Source organism: Meriones unguiculatus, chromosome 14 (assembly GCF_030254825.1).
Source record: "Meriones unguiculatus strain TT.TT164.6M chromosome 14, Bangor_MerUng_6.1, whole genome shotgun sequence".
Lineage (NCBI taxonomy): Eukaryota > Metazoa > Chordata > Mammalia > Rodentia > Muridae > Meriones > Meriones unguiculatus.
In genome coordinates this window covers 88,909,146-88,925,533 of record NC_083361.1, presented here as the reverse complement: position 1 = coordinate 88,925,533, position 16,388 = coordinate 88,909,146, and the positions used below count along the sequence as shown (strand labels likewise).

General features: G+C 48.8%; 1 protein-coding gene and 1 long non-coding RNA gene across 4 annotated transcripts; one reads left to right on the top strand and one right to left on the bottom strand.

Moving 5' to 3' along the window:
* The first annotated feature begins 1 nt into the window (after nt 1).
* LOC132647283 (uncharacterized) lies at nt 2–2,188 on the top strand. Its single transcript, XR_009585649.1, has 3 exons — nt 2–140; nt 566–771; nt 1,974–2,188. It is a non-coding gene; the product is annotated as an uncharacterized LOC132647283 (long non-coding RNA).
* An 877-nt stretch (nt 2,189–3,065) lies between these two features.
* On the bottom strand, nt 3,066–15,617 carry Trim6 (tripartite motif containing 6). 3 transcript variants are annotated; one of them, XM_060367761.1, is made up of 8 exons: nt 15,474–15,617; nt 9,608–10,079; nt 8,808–8,903; nt 7,507–7,737; nt 6,259–6,281; nt 5,690–5,790; nt 5,410–5,436; nt 3,066–5,165 (listed from the first exon to the last, which is right to left on the bottom strand). In XM_060367761.1, exons 2-8 carry the CDS (start codon nt 10,028–10,030, stop codon nt 4,606–4,608), a joined length of 1,461 nt encoding a protein of 486 aa, XP_060223744.1. In that variant the 5' UTR covers nt 10,031–10,079; nt 15,474–15,617; the 3' UTR covers nt 3,066–4,605. The 3 variants fall into 3 exon arrangements, with proteins under 3 accessions (XP_060223744.1, XP_060223745.1, XP_060223746.1); XM_060367762.1 differs by lacking the exon at nt 15,474–15,617 and adding an exon at nt 15,344–15,471; XM_060367763.1 differs by lacking the exon at nt 15,474–15,617 and adding an exon at nt 14,282–14,402.
* Nucleotides 15,618–16,388: the final 771 nt, after the last annotated feature.

The following is a 16,388-nucleotide window of genomic DNA, read 5'->3' as shown; positions in this document are numbered from 1 at the left end:
ACTTCTGGGCCCCAAGGGCTGGCAGAACTGTAAGCCACAGGCAGAGGGCGCCGAGCGACCCTGCTGATCCGGGAGAGAACTGCAGACTTGACCTAGAGGTGAAATTTTCAGGGGTCAAGAGGAGCAGTCACTGACGTCAGGTGGGTAGCGGCCAGGTGAAGGGAAGATTCCACTCAGCCAGAAGGCAGCCACGAACTCGGGAGAGGCAGGAGAAAAGCCTTTCTTAAGTGTGAGCTGAAAAACCAGACAAATGGCGCCGAGAGCGTTACAGTTTCTCAAGTCTTTTTGAGGCCAGGCAGCAGCAGCGTGTCCAACGGTGGTCTCTGAGGTTAGTTAGGCAGGCTTGCAGGAACACGTGGTTTGCAGCCATGAAAACGCACAGGCGTTTTTGAATTTAATCTGCAGCGTGCCCCTTGCCCACTGTGACACTCCCTCCCAAGGGCACCCACCCCCACCCCTCCAATTGGCTTTTAACCAACAGGCAGGACTCTTGGCCTACCCGAGTTTCTCTTAAGCTACCGTAGCATTATATACATTTCCCTCCCTCTCCATCTCTAACCTCCAGTCTAGGGAAGCTGCCAAACGCAGGGACAGCTACACAAAGAAAGCACCAGGTCAGCCCACTCAACAGGAGAGAAACCATGTCTGGAGACTACCCAGATGCTCGGTGCTAGTGAAGTCACAGATCTTGAAGGAGAACCTACAACCATGATTTTACTGAAGCAACGTAAGCCCTACAACAATCCCAACAATCTGTCCGTGTGCCCGCAGGTAAGCGTAGTCCTCCCTGGATGTGGGGGCTGCAGTAAGGAAACCAAAATGGCCGCTCCTTGGTTAACAGGAAGGTTTTTATTATATCTAATAGAGAACACCCAGAGGCATCTGGAAGAGCCCAGAGCAGAAACGGACTGGAGATGGCCAGGTCTATCTTGGAGAGAAGGGGCAGTAGAATAATGGATATGGCAGGATAGTGGCAGTGGGGGTGGGGCACCTTGTGCTTACTTAGAGAACTGCTGTCTGAGAGGGGGAGGCCTGGGGGGATGACGAGAGCCAGCAAGGCTAGCACAAGGGCTTTGAAATGTACAAAGGGTGCTTGTGAACAGGAACTGTAGGAGCATGGGCTTTCAAGTACATTGGTGGAGACAGGTGGGCAGATTCATTGAACAGGGGAAATCTCGGCCTCAGGTGCTACCTGATGACGCTTTTGCTCGGTTAGAAACCAGTGCTTCAGTTTGCGCTTGAGTACAATGACAGGTGCTGCGCAGGCCGATGATGCAGGGCTGCACAGCATTAAAGACGCCCCAAAATACTCTGACAGTGAACTTTGTAGCATTCCTATGTTGAACAGCTTCTGGTGGGGGGAAAGGGACACAGATGTTTTTGTCTTTTCCTCTAGAAAACAGTTTATTGTGCCTGCGTGGAGGTCAAGCTCTAAATGCAATGGGGCTTTTTTCTATACATTTGGCTTCTGTGTCTCCCGCATATGGAAACGATCTGATTGGGTATTCTAAATTATCAGGGCATGGGACTGAGGATGTGAGAAGAGGGCTGCTTGCCAAGGCTCCGGGTACACATGTCGGCTAGACCCCACAGACAGGTCTCAGCGCTCTTTGGCCTCTGGAAAACCCCACCAGCTGCTTCACCAAATTTGCCACACTCACCCGCCATGGCCATCTACCAGACTTGCAAAGGTTCACCTGGAAGTGTAGCTTCTTTCTAACTTCTGTTGTCAATGACTACTGTCAAAGCTAGCATGTAAACGGTGTAAAAGAACAATTGTGGAATGTAGGCAGAGAGACGGGGGGGTCTAGGAAAAAAGAGCTAACAGGAGTGAAAACTAATGAACCTGTTGGCAGTGCTGCCTAGTATAAATGACAAGCAGAGACTGTACTTTCACCAGCATGACCTGACACCAAAACATAGGTCCACAAAGCATAACAACACCAGCTGAATACTTTTTTTTTTGGACACAGGTTTTCTCTATGTGTGGCCCTGGTTGCCCTGGAACACAATAGCAAACCAGGCTGGCCTTGAACTCAGATCTGCTTGCCTGTCTCCTGGATTAAAGGTGTTTATATTCCAGCTGGATCGCAGACCATAGAATATCTTTTGACGTGATCTCCTGCCAGAACTGCCGTGTTCGAAATAAAAATGCCTTTACAATAAATGTGTTACGTCCCAGAACAAACCCGCACTAGGCTTTTACCAGAGGCCAGGGCCCTCAAAGGCAGAAATGTTCTCCAGTCTCAATACCTCTCCAACCATCCTCCGGACCGGCTGGATTCAATCATGGTCTTTCTTGCTACATCCTTGGGGGTTCCGGAGAGATGAGGCGTTAGTTAAGGGTATGCTTTCTGCTTTACTCTGCCAGAGACCCTGAGTTCCATGCCCAGCACTCATGTCAGGCAGCTTACACCTGCCTGGAACTTCAGCTCCATAGGGTCTGAGGCCTCTGGCCTCCTCACTCACATACACAAACAGGTACATACACGTTTAACCGCTCCACCCCAACCTCCAGAAAAAAAACAACTCAGGGTTCAGGGGTGTGTACATGGGTCCTTTAATAAACAGAGTACCAAGTTTCCCTTGGTATTCTGGTCCAAGGCTGTGTTATTCTAGGGTTCCCTCAAGGACAGAAAGTTCATCTAGAATGTCAGGGTGGATTAGTACTATTGAGGCCCCCTTTCTCTGGAAGGGAGAGGGGAATGGAAGGAGGCTAGAATTGGCCTGTATAGTGATTAAATAAACAAACAGGAGTGGGGGGGAGAATATTAAAATAAAGGATTCTCATGTTCACTCAAAAAAACAAGACAAAATGAAAAGACAACAGATTTGTCCAGTAGAACTGTAACAGGAGCCGATGTGTAACTGAAATGTTCCCAGTACCCACATTAAAAAAGGTCGATGAAAGCTGGGTGTGATGGCTCCTGCCTGTAATGCTGGCAGTTGGAAGGTTAAGGCAGGAGGCCACCACTATTGTTTGAAGGCTAGTCAGGGCCACAGGGTTACTGTCTGGCTAGCCTGGGCGACAGAGCGAGATGCCGTCTCAAAATAAAACAAACAACTGAAATGAGTACTAAGTTTTATTTAAAACAATCTATCCAACATATCATCATTGTGAGACAATGCTTAGTGAGATCCCTCGAGATCGCTTGTTCTGTCTCCCCTGACGTTCGTTCCCACCCTCATGCCTACCAGAACTTTTTTCACAGTTGAACATGAAAGCTTGCAGGCTCTCCGGCAAAGTTATAGCAGCTCAGCCATTTGGAATTTGCACTTGAGCACAAAGAGAAGTTCTAGGGTGAGATGAAGAGGTAGTTTAAGCCTGTAAACCTAGTTACTCGGGATGCTGAGGCCTGGACTTCACTGCAAGCTCAAGGCCTGCCTGGGCGACTTGGTAAGACTCTGTGTCACTGGGTTGTCAAGCCTGGTGTGAGAATGCCTGCCCGGCCTAAAAAGCCCTGACTGAGTTCATCCTCTACAACAGAAGGTAGCGGCCGGGGGAGGCCAGAATAAATTACCCTCTGAAAGTGGTTAACTGCATTTCTTCCTCATTTCTGTCTTCTCTTCTTTATCTTACCTTAGGTCCCTTTCAAGCACATTTTCTGTTTTTATTACCACTCTTAAAATTATATGATGAAGGTTGTGCCAGCATTTACTGTAAAAACCGAAGCTACAATCTCTTCTTGAAGCCATCAAAACTATAGTGGTCAGTAGATTATTATTGTTGTTATCAATGGTCAGTTTGAGTTTTTTATTGTTATTTATCAGTGGTGTTTTTTTAAGGCACTCAATCCTATGTATACATATATAACTCTCTTGCCCATTATTACATGTTCTATAACGTGACAGATACTATAAGAACGCAAAGATAGAGGTAGTTTTGTTTATAGATGAAACCAAACCTAAGCAACGAGTCAGCAAAAATAGATCAAGTACTGAATGTAACGCGTAGTAACTGTTTACTTTGGGAGTCAGTAGTGAACTTAACAACGGAGACAACTCAGTGTAGCTGGCCCAGCAGCAGAATAAAAGGGTACACAATTATCTCAATAGCTAGAAAAAATATATCTATTGAATTCAATGTTTGGTAAAAACCTCCCACCTAATTTGTAGAGAATTTTTAAAATTTGTTCAAGGACATCAGTTAAAAATAAAACAACAGCAACAAACCCATCAAATACCTGTTTAGCCAGGTGTTGTGAGATAGACCTATCTATGATCAGAATGTGGGGGCTGAGGCAGAAGGACTAAGTCTGTGGCCAGCCTGAGCTATTTATGGAGACCATAAAACATTAAAGCAAAACCACAGCCAGGCATGTGCTTGTAATTAGGACTCCAGAGGCACAAGCAGGAGGATCAGTTCTCCATGACACTGTCTTTACACAGAGTTCAAGGCCAGCCCGTTTCAAAACAAACAAAAAGTGACAAATCAAAAGACAACGGTTAACAGAGAGATGTGAAAACCTTTCCCGTAAGAAGTGTCAAGAGCGCCCACTCTCAGCAGTGGGGTATCCTACCGGGGGAACACAGAGAACAGAGCGCAGAGAGCAAACTCATGTGCTGGAAGGAACTCTGCTCAGTGGCGGCACGGGCGGCGGACCCTCACGCGCTGGGGCGCCGCAGGGTCATCGGGACCACACAGCTGCAGGGATTAAAGTACGGACAAAGGGCAGCAGGGAAGTAATACTTGGAGAAGGTGTAGATGGGTAAGCCGTGGTTTGTGACGTTATAGAAGGAGACCGTGCCCGCCTCGTAGTCTAAGAAGACCCCTACGCGGCGAGGCGGCACGCTCAGGGACAGGAGCAGGGAGGGGGAGGGGTCCTCGTGGGCTCTGTACTCGCGCTTATGCCGCAGCCCTATCACCCAGTACCCGCTCTGGGGCCGGTACCTGGGGCTGGCCCGCGGCTTGCTGGGGCTAAATGAGGACACGGGCTCCACCGGGGCCCTGCATACGCCCAGGATCCAAGCTGTCTTCTTGCTCACGTCCACCTCCCAGTAGTACTTTCCTGAGGAGAAGTGCTGAGAGCCCAGGACGCCACAGTCATAATGTTCTTCCGGACAGGAGGGCCCGGACGGCTCGGCACCCACAAACCTCACCTGTCTCCGGTTTTTAGACAGGACAAGATTTAAGTTAGCCGTCTGCGGATTCAGAGTCACGTCCACTGCAGGAGAAGGTACAACAGCAGCAGGTGAGACTGGGCACCTGGGCCCATGACTCTGAGAGGAAGGGGCAGAGGAAATGGGGTGGGGAAGCTAGAATGAGTTGGTGGAGGACCGGGAGTTAGGTGATGGAGGTAGCAGAGGTATGGACACCTAAGACCCGAGAGCACATGCAGGTTTGTTGGGGAGAAGCATGTGAAAGGGGTTCACACTTTTCAGTTCAGCGAGGCCGTGGGTTCTACTCACCCCAGTAGCTTTGGACGCCTGTCAGCTCTGTAATGAGAGAATAGACATGTTAAATGGAACAGGTGGTCTCAGATGTGACATCGAAGGCAGTTCGAGAATGGTGGGGAATTCAGAGAAAGCATGAACTGGTCACTCCATGCCCCACCCTGAAACAGGCACTGTCTTCAGCACACCACATCTGTCCCTCTGCGACTTCACTCAGAACTACTATTCTCCTCATCACTGTACTTTTTGCCTGCTTTCTCCCCACTATAGTAATCCAAACTCTCCCCAAAGTCACCTCGAAAGACTCGCAGCATCTTCTTTAGATCCGGGGCTCGAAACAAACTTTTCAGCTTGGTGGGGAGAGGTTGGGGCTTCCTCAGGGTCCAGAACTCACTCCTAGTGAGGACAGACCTTGTAAGAGCTTCAGGATGCTGGCTCTGTCTCCCCATCCATCAGACTCACTGATAAACTTCCAACATTCTTTCCTGAGGAGCCAGCATTCTGCAAAGGGCTCTGCCCTGGCCCAGTAGGCCAGTTCTGAAGCCTTGGGCAATACCTGGATGGTGACGGGCCTCTAAGATGCACAGCCAACAACACACAATGTGCAGGGTAGCAGTAACTAGGAACACCAGTGTCAAAGGCTGGTGGAGAGGCTGGTGAAAAGGATCCTGTCTCCCGTCAGTGTCCTCTTACCATACCAATTCCACTACCACAGATGCCTACTCCCCTAAATGCACATGCAACTCAATATACCAGTCTCAAACCTACCTTGCCCGTGACTCTCTCCCTTTCTCATGGGAGAACTCTCTAGGGACCAAGAACCTTCTGTGAAACCCAAGAAAATTAACTTATATTCTCACATACCTTTTTGTGACATCGCTCACATCCTAGGGAGGAGAAAGAGATTAAGTGAAGGATTATGGCTCCTTCCCACTTTACCACCCCATGTAACGACTAGGAGAAAACAAACGAACGTCCAAACGCTACAAAGAGCTGAGAACTCAGAGCAAGCGGCCTGCATGGTGCACACTTGTGGTCCCAGCCTGGCTCATAAACAAGAGTTCATCTCAAATGAACGAAACACAAAAAACAAGAACGACTCTCTCAGCAGTGGTCCTAGTGACCCACATGCAAATCTGGAGAAGCCCCTTTTGATAACTCTGGGGGCTTTGCTTTTTGGCAATGCTTAGAGTTGAAACCAGGGCTTCACGAACGTTAGACAAGGGCCCCATCACCAAGCTATCTCCTCATCCCTGTGTTTGAACTATCGGCTGTAATTTACCACACAGCACCTGGCCCTGCAGAGTGATGACATCTACCTTTGAGACAGTCACAGGTTTTATTTCATCTTATTTTTGAGACAGTGTTCCTGTGTAGTCCTGGTGGTCCTAGAACTCTGTACACAGGTTGGCCTCCAACTCGGGTTCACCCACTTGCCAGGGTGCTGGGATTGAAGATGTGCACCACCACCACCCGGCTTTGGGGCAGTAACAGGTTTTAAACATGGTTCTCTATCAAACTTCATCTGTTAGATGATGCATATGCACAAAACAGACACAGTATCGACTGCTGCATCCTTGAGGGGATTCTACTTAAGAGAGTAAAAGCAGAGCAAGGCTGGTAAGTGCTGACTCCAACTCCCGTTTTTCTCAGGATGAAACTTAAAATCCCCATCACAGCAGCACAGGATTTCAGCTGGGGTTGGACATATTTCCCCTGGGGACATAGGGCAAGGTTAAAGGGCTTTGGAATGCCGTATCTGGGGGTGGTACTGTTGACTTCTAGTGGGAAGGGATCAGGAGTGCTGGGAGATCCCCTACAAGAAACAGAAGAGTCCCTGAGGAGCAAAGCTTTGTCTGTGTCAGCACTTCAGTTGTCCTGAGACTGATAAAGCCTCCGGGAGAACACTGCTGCATACCACCGATATTCACAATTCCAGACAAGTTTCTGGGCTACCCTTGGATAGTAATAAAAGAACAACGGGGCTTCCTTTAGGATTTGCATCTGAACTGTTTTAGAGTTTGGCCCTGGACTCCTGAGGTTCAATAAAGAGTACGTGACGGATGGGAAATGGTTTCTCTTTTCTGTGATTCCCGAATGTGGGGGTCTCACCTGCAGCAGCTCCAGCGTGGAGCCCTGGCACCGGTGCTCCAGGTCTGAGATGAGCTCTTTCAGTGACTGGCTCTGATGAGTCAGGTCACCCTCGGCCTTGTCTATGATGCTCAGCCCCTTCTTCTCTTCCACTTCCAGCTTTTTCAGTTCCCGCTGCTCCTCCCTGTCCAGGATGCTTCGAAGCTGCTTGAACTCTGTCTGGATCCGGCGTCTCTCAGGCTCCACCTGATTCTTCAAAACCAGAGAAGAAAAACAGGCTGCTGGATGCAGGCTCAAGGGTTCTCCTGGGGGGAAGGGGAGGGAGGCACGGGGTGGGGGGGAGGCACGGGACGGGATGGGACAGGACTCCCGGGACACAGGACAGGAAACAGCCTGCACACCGCTTTCCTGGGCCTGCAGTGGAGGGACAGAGGCTGACAGGACCCGTTTTCATACCCTCAGCCTCAGGCTATCTTTAGGGTTTGGAGGTATAGTGTGCGCCCTGGAGAGTTTAGACCCAGGAAGCTCACCCAGCCTCTTAGGCTTCTAGGTCAGCCTCTGCTTCTAATCTCGAGGCCTGAGAGGAATTACTGGCTCACAACTAACCTACAATTTCTAGGTGGTCAGCTTAGAAATAGAGTAAGAGTCAGAATTGCCAATTATGGATCACATCAGACTGACTGGCCTGGCTGCCTTCTTTTATTTTCTCCTTTCTTTTTCCTTTTTTGAGACAGGGCTTCTCTGTATAACTCCAGCTGGCTTGGAATTCACTATGTAGACAAGGCTGGCCTTGAACTTGCACAGATCTGCTTGTCCTTGCCTTCCAAGTGCTAGAATTAAAGGTAAGTACCACCATGCCTGGGAAGAGGAAGCCCTCCTTTCTCATATAATTGCCTTAAAAATCTAGGAGGGCCTGGAGAGAAGGCTCAGATGTTAAGAGCACCTGTTGCTCTTCCAGGGACCTGGGTTTGATTAACAACATCCAATGGTAGCTCATAACAATCTGTAAATCTAGTCCCCTCCTCAGGCACACTTGTGGCACACAATAATACATGTAGGCAAAACACCCATAAACATAAAAATAATAAAATTTAAATTAAGAAACAAAGCAAAAACAAACAAAAGCCCCAAAAGAAAATTGGGTTGGTTTTTTTTGGCATATTTGATACCTAACTTCCACCTCAATTCCCCTGCACAAGGAAAAGGACCAGAGCAGGGGAAGCCCTTCTATCCAGAAGGAGGAGGCTCTCGGGCAGGAAGTCCTGAGTCTCAGTTCCCATGGTCACCTTTGTGCCCTGCCCCCCCAGGAGAATCCTACTTGCCTTCCAGGACTCCCTCTTCTCTCGGATAAGAGCTTTCAGCCTCTCAGTTTCCTGCTGCTCTTTCCTCAGCTTCTTCAGAGACTCCTGGAACATTTCCTGGAAGCGACATCACGTTAAAGAGGGTCCACATCAAACTGTCTGAATACACACACAAGCACACACTAGGACGAGATTATGCCGACCTCATAACCGAGGGAAGCCCACCTCGGCTCCCATGTGCCTTTTCACACAGGGAATGCTAACAAAGGATTAGTCAGTCTTGTGCATCAGGCAAGCAGGGTAAGAAAATCTTTATTATCAACCAGGGAGCCACCTTCTAGGTTCAACTCCTAAGTAAATGTGAGTTGCACAAAGGAATTTGTTCTTCAGGTACAGTTGGTAGAGTTTTTGCCTAGCATGGAAGAAACGCTGGACACTCTAATCACAAAACTCTGGAAAAGAAGACAGCAGGATCAGAAGTGCAGGGTTATCTTCAGCTACACAGCCAGTGTGAGGCTCACACTGGACCACACGGGACCTTATCTCAAAAATGAAGAAAACAAAGGCCAGTGGTGGTGGTGGTGCACTTTGATCCTGGCACTTGGGAGGTAGAGGCAGGTGGATCTCTGACTTTAGGCCAGACTGGTTTAGAGTGAGTTCCAGGACAACTAGGACTACACAGAGAAACCCTTTCTTGACACCCCTACAAAAAAGGAAGGGAAGAAGGAGGAAGAGGAGGACAACAGCAACAAACCAAACCAAACCTACAAAGCAACTGGATGAGAACGTGAAACAGGGCTGAGCCCAGGCCCTGCTCCCACCTGGTACTCCTGGGCCACCTCCTCCATGAGGAATGTGTGATGACCACGGTGCTCCTGAGACCGCTCACAAAGCCAGCAAATTAGGTTCCCATCCTCCTTGCAAAAGAGCTGGAGTTTTTCTCCATGAAGCGCACAAACAATGACCTCGAGCTGCTTTCCGGGGCCCAGCATGACCTCCTTAAGCCTCTTCACTATGACGGCCAGGTGTCGATTAGGCCGGAGGGTCCCAGGCTGGTAGGTGGTTCGGCACACCGGACAGCTGCTCTTCCCTTGTTGGCTGCGCACTGACTTGTCACTATTTCCCATGATGCAGGCCTGGCAGAAGCTGTGACCACAGTCTATGCTCAGGGGTTCTGTCAGGAGCTCCAAGCAGATAGGGCAGGTGACTTCATCTCGGATGTCCACCAGGATGGCTGACGTCATTATATCCGCTCTCCTGTCTCCTACCCTCCCAGTTCTTGCTTATAGAATCCTAGGTAGAAAGCAAAAATTAAAAAATAAAGCACAGGCTAAGGAAGGAGAAAGAGGAACAGACACTGTGCACGCTGAAAACAGAGGTTAGATACATGAGGTAACAAAAGCCTCTGACGCCAGTTCTAACACTTTGCCTCAGCTCGTGTCCAACACCAACTTCCCCTCTTACTACAACGCTTATTTCCTTGACCTCCTTTGGACAGCCTTGTGTGAGCTGTATCTGACTGGCTTTTCTTCAGCCCACCCAATCATGCTTTCAGTGTTAAACACGCTGACTGTGCCAGGACTTTTGGGTTTGCTGCTCCTGCTGCTCGGGGCAGCCTCCATTCCGGCATCTGCACCAGCGACTTCTTCCATGCTGCCTCATCAGAAAGCACCCACTCCAGCAAACACTCACTAGTTTTGTTTCTCTTACCTGGTTACCTTTGATGCTCTGAAAGCTCCCACAGAAATGTCAAGCTCCAGATCAGAGCCTTTTGCTTTCTACTGCTGGTTGTGCCCACAGCTGCTAACATAGGACCCGGGTGAATGAAAAGCCAGAGCTCTCCTTTAGTGCATGATTGATCCTTTCTCATGAGCCTTTTCACTTCTTGGTTATCACTCATCCCTTATGCCTGATCTCCAGGATATTAAAGCTTGTGGACATGTTTGCCCTTAACTCATGCGTCTTCCCAGGAAAACCAAAACAGACAGGAGAAACCACAACAAAGGGAAGCAACAGGTTGTACCAACCCCCCTTACCCCTTTAATAGACATGGATGGTTTGCCTGAATGTATGGCTGATGCCCACAGCGGCCAGAAGAGGGCATTGGATCTCAGTTGTGAGCTGCCATATGGAGTGATGCGAACCAAATCTGGGTCGTCATTAAGAGAAATGCTACTTTCACTTCCGGCAAAACCATTCCTGCAATACACTATTATCTCTATACACCACCCCAGGAAAGAATCTCTGAGAATATTAACCGGCCAACAAACAAATTGTAGTATACCCATACAATGGTATGTTACTATCAAAAAACAAAATTACAGGGGCTGGAGAGATGGCTCAGTGATTAAGAGCAATGGCTGCTCTTGCAGAGAACCGGGGTTCAATTCCCAGCACTTAATGACTACTCACAGTGGTCTGTAACTTCAGTTCAGGGGATCTGACACCCTGATCTGGCCTCCGAGGGAACCAGACACATGAGTGGTGCACAGACATTCACAAAGGCAAAATACTCATACACATAAAACTAATTTAAAAAGAGGCCGGGCGTGGTGGCACACGCCTGTAATCCCAGCACTCTGGGAGGCAGACTGGTCTACAAAGCGTGAGCCAAGGCTACATAAAGGAACCCTGTCTTAAAAACCAAACCAAACCAAACCAACCAACCAACCAAACAAACAAAAACACAAAACAAAGACAAATTTAGTTGTGTACATACTCCCCTACCCCTGCTTTGGCTGGGGACCCCAGAGCTTAGACTTGCTGGCATGGGTTCTAGCGCTCAGCCACACCCATACCCAGTTTGGCAAATCCAAGATGAGTTTACCTGCAGTCCTACAATCCAACCAAAAATGTTGGACCAAAAATGGCTCACAGTTCTGTTACCTAAGGCAAACTGTTTACATTCAGGGCAAAGGAAGTGCCACAGGAAGGGAGGAAGAGACAGCCAAACTGGTTCTGACATTTGGCCACTACTTCCATAGTTCTGAGTGACAGGGACTTGGCTCTTTGCTGCAACAGACAACCTGTTAGATTACACTTCACTACGTAACATGAAACTTTTAAGTCAAACTTAAACCTAAGGATGGCAGCTTAGGACAACCTCAACAGTGCCGAGCGGATGAAACTGCCGATAAACAGAACAGCATTTGAAGGCGCGTCAGGGAAAGCAGACCGTGGTTCCAATGGGGGAACTGCACACCAGAACGAAGAAGTGGGCAGTGTACAGGAAATGCCCAGGCCAAGCAAAACTGTGCTGGGTGTGGTAGCTCGCGCCTGAAACGCCAGCATCTGGGAGGCCAAGGCAGGGAGTTAGCCGGGGAAAAGCAGGGCGTGCTCCGCCAGCCACACGGCAAGACCCTTCATAATCAAACAAAATGAAAAACCAAAAAAACTAAAGAATTGAAAAAGTTAAAGGTGGTGCACGCCCTTAAGCCCAGCACTTAGGAGGCAGGGGCAGATGGATCTCTGTGAGTTCCAGACCAGCCTGGTCTAGAGTTGTGGGATAGCTAAGGACACATAGACCCTGTCAGCAAATAAACACACTGAAAAAAAAAGTACACTTGTGATTTCTAATTTACTCTTTATGGATTATAACTGAATAATGCTGACAATAACAATTCAAAAAGTGGCAGGCGGTGAGTGGGGATCACTTCTGAGAAAGACGGTTTGTGCCTGACCATCTAAGCCTAACTTACGATTGTACTACCAAATGCAACAGCTTTTCATGGCTACTGAGACCTACAGTGTGTCTTGTCAGAAATAATTATTCAAGTAGGAAATACACACTGCCTTTCATTATTTTATATGCCTTGGTGTTTTGCCTGCAGTATGTCTGTGCGAGGGTGTCAGGTGCCCTGGAACTGGAGTTACAGCCATGTGGGTGCTGGGGATTGAACCCGGCTCCTCTGGAAGAACAGCCAGTGCTCTTAACTGATGAACCATATCTCCAGCCCCTCACACTGATTTTTTTTTTTTTTTGTAGAAAAAAGAAGCATCTTGTTTTTCTTAATTGATTGCCTGTCCTAATTTTTTCAGTTATTGAGTTCAATCAAATAAACTGAAAATATATCTACCCATTTCGTCTCCTCAGTTTGTTTCGCTTTCTGGAGACAATGTCCCACTATGGGGCCCTGGCTTCCCTATGACTTAAATACCTTATTTTCTTTCTCTGGCCTCCTATGTACTGGAATTACAGTTGTAGGTGAACCATCCCAGAATTTTCCTCCTATGTAACGGTTCTAGTAGAATACTTAAAATTACACAGTGGCCCCATTTTCCATTTCATCAGAAATCTCTGTCATTTCCTATTCTAATGAGACACACTAGATAAAGATTCTTGAACGGAAATGATGGTACTGGAATTGGTGTTTCTTCTATGAAGAAGATGGATTAGGAGAGTCTGAGCAAGAAGATCATATTAGGAGCATATGAAAAAGAGAAGAATCTGGGGTTAGGCACTCCAGTTAAACCAGAAGACCAGGTGCTGGACAGATGGCTCAGTGGTGAGAGCACTGGCCGCTCCTGAAGAGGACCTGGGTTTGGTTCTCAGCACCACGTTGACAGCTCAGAACTGCCTGTAGCTCTGGCTCCAGTGGACTAAATGCCTTCCTCTGGCCTCCAAGGGCGCTAGCAAGCAGGTGGTACATGTATACTCACATATGATCACACACAAATACATACACAGAAAAAACCCAAAGGACCGGAGGACCACACTGGAGGCCGGAGTTGGAGGCACTGGCCTCTACGGGAGCTCTTTGTGCAGGACCTCCACAATGTGAAAGATCTGCAGAGTCCTCAGGATGCTTTAGAAGCAGCGACCTTCTTTGCAGAAAAGCCAGAAAGGGGAAAGGAGGGCCAAAGCACAGCCTGGTATTTTGATTTTAAGTACCCGCTGGAGCAGAAGCAGGTGCGGATACCAGAATGGCCTGCAGGATGAAAACCAGTGATAACCAGGGAACACTAGGGTCAAGGGGCTCAGGACAACAGAGGCCAGGGCAAGAACTTGTTGTGGACCAGGCTGGCCTTGAACTCAGAGAGTTCTGCCTCTGCTTCCCGAGTGCTGGGATTAAAGGCCCGAACCACCTTGCTTGGCTAATATCATTCTTTTATTCTCTATCCAGGCCTACATTCCTACTTAATCTATTATTAGGAATTGATCTCACAGCACTCAATGGACAAAAAACCGGAAAATAATTAGGTTTAAGCATTTCTGAGTGTATCTCCAAAGAGTCATTCACTAAGCATTTAAACATTTGTTAACACCAGGAATTCCTAAAACACCACCACACGCAGATTTTTCTCTTCTAGTTAGTGCTAAATAATTTAATTCGTCTTAAGGGTGGAATATAATCTTTGCTATAATTATTAAATTTGTGCTATGTCATTTCTAAATCCTAATGTTAATATCTGTTATATCTTAACTTATTTAGACATAACAAACAGACGTCACATCATTTTTTAACGTATCATAAAGCATATTTAACATTTATTACCTTTTTTCTTATTTTCTTTCGGAGACACGATCTTATGTATCCCAGGCTGGCCAGCAACTCACTGGGTAATTGAGGACGACCTTGAACTTTGGATCCCCCTGCCTCCACATCCAACATGCTGGTATTATAGGTCCGTCTCCCCCCCCACACCCCCCCCCCCACCCACTCTGCAAATATCCCGGGGCACAGCCCTGCTCTCCTACTTTTCTTTGGTGCTGGGGATCCACCCCAGGGCTTTGAGTATGGCAGGCAAGCACCCCAACTTCTTAGCGTATCATTCCCAAAGTTATTTTGATTGTACACTTTTTAAACGTTAGGCACGGGATTTGTCAACAGCTCTGTGAAGCTGACAAGTTTACCAAGCGGTGTGTGTAGGACTGTGTCCCCGTTAGCTCTCACCAGAACTGCAGGATCCATAAATTGCATTGCGCTGCCCATGCTATCTACTAAAAACGTTCAAGTCCAAGGTAAGGAACAGGCTCAGGGCACACAGGGTCCTGGTGTCGCGTCCTGGACTGAAACACCCGCCGAACAGCTGTAACACCTTCTCTCTTAAGCGTGCATTTGCCTCAACTGACTGGTGAAATAAATGCCCCGTTGCTGCGCTGGTAGCTCGGGGATGTAATCGCAGCACCCGGAAAGGGGTTGTGAAGCAGGAGGAGACACCGCAAAAGAAGCAGGCGGATCTCGCAGGCACGCCTATGGAATACAGTGACACAACGCCCCGACCTCAGCGAACTCAGTCACGACAAAACGCAAACGATCGCCCCACTGCCGCCGGCCGCCCCCGCCAGCAGGGATGCGGGAGGGTCGGCGGGGAAGGTCCGCAGAAGACCAGCATCCCGCAGCGCACGCCCACCTCCGCGGGCCCCGCTGGGGACTTCTCCCACCTCCGCCCGCCAGCCTCCGCAGGCGAGGGCCGGCGGCTCCCGGCCAGGACTGGACGCGGCCGGTGCACACCCGGGCGGGGCAGGCCGGTGGGAGAAGTCCGGACGCCTGCTGCGGAGGGAAGGAGCCGACTTCCTGGAGCAGCCGGCTGGGGCTGGGGGAGGGGATGCTGACCTCTGGGTCCGCAGGTTCAATGCCACACCACGTGCACGTGCCTCTTCAAGAGAACACACGGCTGCGGCCCCGCATTCCTCCACGTGCGAACCCCAACACAGCCTGTCCAGCGGGACGTTTGCTCACCAACCTGGAATCCGCGGCCAGGACTAGTGCCGAGGACGTGCAGCCGGCAGCATGCTCCCTCCGTACCAAAGCCGACTCCACGCAAAAGGGGAGGGGCTGGCGGAGGAGGCGGTACAGCCTCTGGGCCGGTGGGGACGTCCGGAAAGCCAGGGACCGAGCGCCAGAACAGAAATGCAAAGACATCCCTGGACACGCCTAGGGACCAGCGAGTGTTGGTGCCTCTGAGAGCGCCGTCGTTTGAGGCTTCAGCTTTCGACCGTCCTGGGTTTAATGCAACCTGTATATTGAAATGTCTTGATGGATCACCAAAACCTAAAAACTTTAAATGACGTGTGTGCATCTCCAGTTTTAACGTAAGGAACCAAAAGACCATATGCCTTCTCATAGAGATATTTATCATATATTTACATATGCAAAGTGTACTGAGCAACTCTGAAAAGCAAAAGAATGCCAAACTTCCTGGCCCGGGAGACTGACTATCCGAGTGTCACCTGATCTTAGGAGGTGGGGGAAGGGGGAAGACTTGGGAAGGAGTTTGCTTTGCGGCTCAGTTGCTGGAATGTTTACCTAGCAAGCCTGAGTCTGTAAATTGGGCCGGCTCACACTTGTAATTCAGCTCTAGGGAGACTGAGGCAGGAAGATCACTGTAAGTTTTAAACTAGCCTGAGTCACAGAGTGACTTTGCCTCCAAAAGCTTAAAAAACAAAATGAAAACCAAGCCAGGAATAAGTGTTTGGTGTGGGGAGTGGGAAAGCGTGGTCCAAGCACTTTTATGAATCGTAGAAAAATAGAGCAGAGAAGACTGAAGTGTGTAACAAGAGTGGATCCATGCTTATTTGTTTTTAAGATAGGGTGATGTGAGATTATATATATATATGATATATATATCCCAGGCAGGCTTCGAACTTGTCATGCAGCT